Below are 8282 nucleotides of genomic sequence, written 5' to 3' on the forward strand. Positions count from 1 at the left end.
CTCAGCTGTGTAGCGTAAGTTGCCATGGCAATGAACACTGGTAAAAACCAATCGCACTTTTTGAGCCCTGAAAAAACAGTGTTTTCTCAAACTAATCTCAAACTTACCTGGGTAGAAAGTGAAACCGGCCTCATGCAACAGGCCACTGGAGATCGCAGGAGATAACAAATACAACCACTTAAACATTGACGAAACCGGACAATGAAATGAACAAAACAGGGAGTATATATACTGTACAGAGAAGCAAACAAGGGGGCACAGGTGTAATTAATCAGGAAATTAACTAGGAAATACATCACAAGGAATCAGGAAACAGGGAAAACCAAACATAAAGTGACAATATCTCTATATTGATCAATCACACAGTTTAATTACTGTTCCATAAATAACTCTAAACCCAGGATAGAGAGGCTGAGTGAATGTGGTCTGGACTCTGTGGATGAGGGTCATTGTGTCAGAGACACTGTAGAAGGATAAAGTTCCTGCACTGTGATCCACATACACTCCTATTCTATAGGATGTTGGGGCTACAGGGAGTTCAGTCACTATGCTATTATGACTGTATGAGTATATACAGGAATAGGAAGAGAAGCACAAACTCCAGGAATGATCATTACATCCAAATAAGCACTCCCTCCTCTCAACCTCTCCCTTCCTGCAGATGTTCTTATATGACACTGCTATTTCCACAGAACCAGTTTTACTCCGCTCAACCTCCCAGTAAGAGCGTCCACACACACTCTTTGTACACAACACCTGCTCCCAGTAATCAAATCTGTCTGGATTATCAGGATAGTCATAGAATGTGCTACCCTGAGAAATCACTCTGTTCCCATCAGACAGGTGGAGGACTGGATTCACTGTGTTCAGATCCAGAGTCAACTGGCAGGAGTCTGATGGAGACAAAACAGGAAACAGGAGTTCAATACTTCAGCTTGACGGATCTCATGTTTGTGTGTTTTAATTGCTTGAATCTCTCTGTTTTACATACAAAGCAGGAATATTGTTTGGTTAAAATGCTGATCAAAGCTTCATGACGCAATCATGTTCACTACGGAGTCTCTGAATGTCCAAACGCAACAATCTCGATACCACAGAAAAGCCGGAAATCTCATCTTTACAATACTTTTTTAAAGCATACAGATTGGATTAGCGGTTCAAATGTTATTAAACATTTAAGAACAATAGTTATTTTTAAGCCAAGGGACTTTAAATGGGGGTCCGCAGTGGTATTGCAAGAGTAATGCAAACACATTTTTTGTTAAGAAATTAAAACATTGGTAAAAAAGAAAACGTCAAAAAGTCAAATTTGTATACAAGCACCTTCATACGAAAGCAAGAGCACCCTCAGTTGATAATGTAACTAAATGTTGGCGAAATAACTGTAACCAGTGTGTTTTTGTGTTAGTGCTCTGTGGAAATTGTCAAATGTTTATGGATTGTGTGTTTTTTTTACTTTAGTGCCTTTCCAGTACTTGACTTGGTGCACAATTTGTAAAGTTGTTGAGGTTTCTACTAAACGTTAAAAGAAACAAATGTGAGAACTCCAGATTTTCTAGCTAAGGATAAAAATCTTTGCCTAGTGTGTGGTGTAGTTGAAATCTTGTCTAAAACTTTAAAGGAGACCCCTGTGAGAGTGTTAGAAATAGAGTGTGAGAAGCAGGAGACTCAAGCAAAAGTCTCCATTTGATATTAATGTAACCTCATATATGTCTAGCAGAAACATCTGAGATATAAAATAAATCACTTTTAGTTTCCCCATCTGGGATGCTTCATTAGCGGCTCCTGACCTTAAATTTAGGTAGGGCAGATTCTGGATCTTATCGCTGACACATCAAACACACTTTTGGCAGGATTTTAATGTCCTTCTAATGTTATTCATAACTACCGATATATCGGCAAAACCGATGAATCAGTCGACCTCTAATTATAATGTTTAGACCAGTTTAAACACTCGACCGATTCATCGGTTTTGCCGATATATCGGTAGTTATGAATAACTACAGTGTTCGTGGATATCTGCTCAAACGTAGATGTTTATAATGTGGTAACAATAGGGGTGTTTGATATCACGATTTTTGATCGTGGACAATAAAAAATTCTCCACGATCTACTTTTGAAGAAATATCATAGTATCGTGCTACAGTGCATTCTACCATTTGCAGTTCTTCTGGCGCCTCTGTCTCAACATACTGTACAACGTTGCGTGCATTCACTTCATGTTAACGCAGAGGTAGAGTTACACTCACGGGACACTGCAATTCACAAAAGTTCATTATTTGCATGTGAAGTTAGTTAAACATTTCATCCACCTGCTGATGCGCTGTTAACATGCGCTTTCCTGAGTGTGCGTGTTATAATGCGTGTTTATTAGATGCTTGTGTGCCGTTCTTAAAGAGACAGTATAGCCTAATAGTAAACATGCTGCCGCTAAAGGGATAGTTCACCGAAAAATGAAAATTCTGTCATTATTTACTCACTCTAATGTTGTTCCAAACCTGTATTCATTTCTTGTGCTAAACACAAAATAAAATATTTTGAAGAATGTGGCTAACCATTAACAAACAGTAGCTGGTCCCCATTGACTTACATAGTAGGAAAAAATATACTATGGAAGTCACTGGGGACCAGCAACTGTTTGGTTAGCCCCATTCTTCAAATTAACTTTTATTTTCAACAGAAGAAATAAACTTATTTGATTTTAAAACAACTTAGAGTAAATTATGACAATTTAAATTTTGGGGGATTGCATTTCAACTGCATTGTTTGTGGACTGTGCTTTACTGTGGGGAAAAAAAAGCATGAATATCTCTATTAGCTGCATTAGTCATTGCAGGCCACAAAAAAATACATTTAAGATTACACTAAAAACTTAATTGTAATTTAATACATATTTAATTCATTAAAACAAAATGTATACCATCATTCATGACAAAGCGTTATATCATCATCATTATGCACACAGCAGTTGACACAACACTTAATGTAACTTAATTTATTTTCATTAAACAACATACAAATATTTATAATTAAATTCATGTTGCCTTTATTCATTAAAATGCATAATATCAGCGTCATATGCATTCATGCAGTTACAATTCAAGTCTTATCATAACTGGTAAAAACTGAAAGTCAAAGAACATCTGTATTTTATACTTTCTTTAGACCATATACAATATCACTCAATATTACTATTAAATACTATGGTAATGTTGCAAATGGATCCTGCCTGTCGCGACATTCCCTTCTTTGCATTCTCTCATAAAATAACCTTTTTATCAAAGTAAAATCTACATAGCCTATCATTCCCAACAAAAGTAGTGTTTAGTGCAAAACATGTTGTAACGCAAAGAATTGTAAAGCGTGAGCACACGATATTTTCTCGTGAGCACGAGATACGTTTCTCGTGAGCATGAGAAAGTCTGTATATGTTTATTTTTGCAAAGGTCACTTCATCAATATTCATGATGATTCTCGCCCTTCCCGCATACAGCTTTTGTCTTACAAATTTTAAATCAATATATTGTTTTATGTGAATGAGTGGGCAGGATGATTTTCACATAGTTTTGAAGCAAATATTCAGTTTTCAAAAATCTTGTGAACAAATAATCAGTATAGGTTGTATGGTCTTATTTCAGTGACTTGTTTTTTTTTTTTTTCCGCAAACCACGCATAGGCCTATACGTCCTTTTTTTTCAAAACTACAAACTTTTACATACATGCTGCTCACATATTATTGTAGCAGAGTTTGTGCTGAATACAGTGTAATCAGACTTTAGCCATGAAAATGTTACAAGTAACAAAAATAAACACAAATGTCAGGGCATGTCAGAACACCTCCAGGACCCAGAAAACACCTCAGATCTGGACCATAGGGTCAATGAGGTGCTTTGAAAGAAGAAAGCTGATGGTTCTTTTCATAGCTAAATGAATCTTTTCCATAGTTTCATTCCCTTTTCCATTTCTGGTTTCATTTTGTCACTCACCATTTTACCCATGTATGTGTGATTGTGAGTGGTGTTTAGATTAGTTGTGTTTGTGATTTAGTTAATACAATTTGTGCACAATACGTATTTGGCGACCAACTTAACTCACAATGCTTTTGGGAAACACAGCCCAGACCTGAACCAGCCTTTGACATTTGAATACTGTATTAATTTGTAATTTGAATTTGTAATGCCATCTCATGCAGTTATTTTTTTATGCTTCTATGCTGCAGTTGTCTGTGAGAGGCTGCTGCTTTACTTTTGTTTTGTGCTTATATATTTTATGATAAAGTTGTGAATGTTCGCCAGTTCCTGTCCCCTTCTTCCCTGAACAACTAACCTTGCTACAGTGGTGAAATAGACTTTCAAGTTTAAACTTTCAATAATGTGCAAATATTTCAAATAATATGAACTAAAAGGAAAGAATATTGCACAAATAAATTAAAATGTCCACATATTGCTCTATAGTGTTTTATATACACTGGGGTCCAAAAGTATGTGAATACTAGTGAAAGTGCTTTTATTTCAAAATTTTCTTTTTTTTACTCATTAAAAAAATATTTTATGAACATGAGTGAAATTAGATTTGAAAATACACGTGAATTTCTTAGTTCCCTATCAGTCAGTCACATTTAAGGTCAGAACAGACTGATGAATTGATTTCGCCTGAGAGCCCAATCATCTTTGAGAGGTAACAAAACAAGCCAATGCACATTGGTGAGTGAGATTTGCACCGCAAGCCACTCCTACATATATGGGTATAAAGGCAGGGATCCTACTAGGGCTGAACGATTAATCGCACTTTCCATGTAATCGCACTTAAATCGAGATGGCTTATCGCGATTTTAAAATCGCAAAGGCTGCGATTATTTTTTTATGTGCAGCTTTGTCATTGATGTACGGCTCTGTAAACGCTGCTCCATCTGAAAGCACTGTGAGTTTGAGTCACTTATAACGTGCATTTGAAAAAATAACACGTGTCAAACATCTTTCCAGAACATGAGAAGCATTTATGTCCAACTCTTGTCCAACAAAAGACAACATTTAATAACATGCATTTACTCCAAACTCACTTCATAACGACAGCTGAGCTCATTCTTCTGTGAGATATGTGCCTTCTTACACAGAATAAGGCAGTCGTGTATTTATAAGTCATATTTAATCAAAGCGTTTCAATCTTCTGTTTATTCAGTGTGGCGAGCACGACGAGTGGCGTGATTGATAATGAGCGACACGTGCGCGACGCACCGGTCTCGCATCTCTCACGGAGGAGCGGAAGCATAAAGGAAGAGCGACAACAGTGAAGAGCGAGAGAGGAACAGGCCTGTGTTTTATTTGATGTTCTGTGTTGCCAGCAGTCGTCCGTGAAGGGCCGGTTCCCGCCTCCTTCTTCCCGTAACAACATACCTCGTTACACTGGTGCCGAAACCCGGGAGGAAGAAGGAGGCGGGAGCCGGCGAACATTTAAAGACTTTTAATGACAAAAATAAAACAAATATAAAATGAAAGTAAAATTATTGTACTTCTGCGGTGGGGCATACTTATCGTTTTTTCATGAGAGCGCCCTCTGGCGTACAAATGGGGCAGTATTTACTACCAATCAGCCGCACTCCACTGACAAGCTGCGCATAAGATAATCGCAAATCGCGTGCGGTTTGTTGCGATTAATCGTTCAGCCCTAGATCCTACTAGTGAATGATGCAATAGAGACGGCCTCCGTAGCATTCGTTTCCATTTGGAATAGGCACACTTACCAAGTGTTATCCAATTAGTCGTGCTGTACAGGGTGAAAAAAGAAACAGCAGTGATCGACACTCCCTGTCCTTTTTTCTTAGGGATCCCAATTCTTCAATCTGTTCTGACGTAACGCTGAACGTGACTGACTGATAGGGAACGTCTCGGTTACTAATGTAAATTACTTCTTGAATCCCAGATTTTCAATATCGTCTCAGATTTCTAAACCCCATGTTAAATCCACAGCTATCTGTGCTTGTATGCCTTCATAGTAACTTACATTGTAGGAACTCCTCCCTGGTCTCGGGGTGAGGAGAGGGAATGATCTCGACGCATTTCACTAAGGAAACAGTAGACATTTTCAGTTTAAAACAGGTCATCTACATCCAACGAATTTCACTAATATATTACTGACATAAAATCATATTTTAGAGTGAAAATAAATGTCCTACATTTTACCTGTATCAGATATAATGTCTATTTTGTCTCTACAGAAATCCTCAAGCTCCTTTCTCAGTTTAGAGACGGTTTCTCTTACATCATCAAAAGACAGCTGAGAAGCGACAGTCATGTGCAGTGCTGTGCAGTCTGTGGATTCCCATAGAGGATCACACAGAGACTGCAAAGTCTACAGACACACAAACAGAAACAAACACAATCTTCAAAATAAAGGTGAATAAATTAAGAAATATTAGAGTATTTAGAGAGAGAGTATTTCTCTCTGTTCACCATCACCTGACAACATGCACTCATTAATTATGTAACAAATGTTCATAATATTTATAAAATGATACACATTAATTGATCCAAATTTCAGCAAATTTACCGAAAGTCTCCTGTAATATGAGATCTTATTGTGGTGTTTTTCTAGATCTCTGTTACCTGCAGGAAATGGATGTGATCCTGTGTGTGTGAAAGCTGCTCCAGCTCAGCGTTTCTCCTCCTCAGATCATTGATCTCCTGCTGCAGTCGCTCCAGTCGTTCTTCAGCTCGACTCACTGCACTCTTTTCCTGATCTCTGATCCGCCGTATCACCTCAGAGCGGCTTCTCTCGATGGATCGGATGAGCTCAGTGAAGATCCTCTCACTGTCGTCCACTGCGGTCTGTGCAGAGCGCTGTTACACACACATCACAATCACACAGTGGCTTCAGCAGGACTGAGTATAGCTTCCCAAACATCTCCAACTTCTCTTCTCAAAACTCACCTTATGAGACTCCACATCATCTCTCAGCTGCTGAAGATCTTTCTCTCTCAGCTGGATTCTCTTTTGCCAGTTTATCTGCATGTCCTTCAAGTCTCTCTGTAGAGAACAAAAAATACTGAAAAACGTTACATAATATACCACAAAATTGTCATGTAAAAAGTTGTGTGAATTCAGTGATAGTAAAATAACTCAGTGGTTAATAATCTATTGGTTTACATTTAAACACTGGTTTAATTTACAAAGTTAACAAAAGGCATACGTTTCTGAGCAGTTCTTCAAACCTCACCTCTTTCTCTGCCCTCTGTAACGCAGTTGACACTGTGTCGTGGTTTCGATGTTCATCCACCATACACAGCATGCAAATACATTTCTGGTCAGTGCGACAAAAAACCTCGAGAATCTTATCGTGTTTGTGGCAGATCATCTCCTGCAGTCTTCCAGTGGCATCGGTCACATTGTGTCGTTTACCAGGGTGAAACTCCTCATGACGCTCAAAATGAGTTTGACAGTAAGAATACAGGCACACCAGACAGGACTTGACAGCTTTGTATTTCCTTCCAGTGCAGATGTCACACTGCACATCTCCAGGTCCAGCAGGAACAGCAGTTTGGAGTTTAGTTGTCTTCAGTTTCTCCAACATGTCAGCAAACAGCACGTTCTTGAATAAAGCAGGTCTTGGACTGAAGGTCTGTCTGCACTGAGGACAGCTGTAGATCCTCTTCTGATCCTCCTGATCCCAGCAGTTTGTAATACAGCTCATACAGTAACTGTGTCCACATGGGATAGTCACTGGATCCTTCAGGAGATCCAGACACACTGGACAGCTGAACTGGTCCACTGAAATACTGGCTTCTGCCATTTTACTGCATGTGCATAAAACTGCAACGGTATGCCCATGCCAACAGTACTTAAGTTTCGTTTTCTCTCCACTGAACAGCTGGTTGTGTGAGACGTTGAAAACAGGCGTGTCTGTAAATTTCCATATAATAAAAATGTCCACTAGGTGTCAGCCTCATACAGACACTGAGAGCTAGTGCTAAAAGTTGCCCCATAACAGTAATGGGAAGTTCGGATCATTTTACTGACTCGGATCTTTGAATCTTTTTTCAAGTCATTTCGGTCATTTCAGCAGAATATAATTAAAATTGTATGTGTTTATAGCCAAATTCCCCAAAAACATCAAATGTTGATCACATTTAGAATAAGACAAAAATTGCAATGCAAGGACAAGGACAAATTATGAGAAACAGAATCGATTAATTCATTGCTTGTCTGGGTCTTTAGGCTATGCAGTCTGTTAGTTTACCTCACCTCCTGATCTGAGTCTCTCGTTCGTACCGTGACATCCTCATAAAC

The 8282-nt window shown here is 38.5% G+C and overlaps 1 protein-coding gene across 1 annotated transcript; it reads right to left on the bottom strand.

The window, feature by feature from the left end:
• Positions 1 to 354: 354 nt before the first annotated feature.
• On the bottom strand, positions 355 to 7788 carry ftr93 (finTRIM family, member 93; the record flags this gene model as incomplete). The annotated part of the gene is made up of 6 exons (XM_079875893.1): positions 7213 to 7788; positions 6927 to 7022; positions 6603 to 6836; positions 6180 to 6348; positions 6001 to 6060; positions 355 to 893 (listed from the first exon to the last, which is right to left on the bottom strand). Exons 1-6 carry the CDS (start codon positions 7783 to 7785, stop codon positions 355 to 357), a joined length of 1671 nt encoding a protein of 556 aa, XP_079732019.1. The 5' UTR covers positions 7786 to 7788.
• Between the last annotated feature and the right edge of the window lie 494 nt (positions 7789 to 8282).

The sequence above is a fragment of the Squalius cephalus genome (assembly GCF_949319135.1).
Source record: "Squalius cephalus genome assembly, chromosome: 7".
Lineage (NCBI taxonomy): Eukaryota > Metazoa > Chordata > Actinopteri > Cypriniformes > Leuciscidae > Squalius > Squalius cephalus.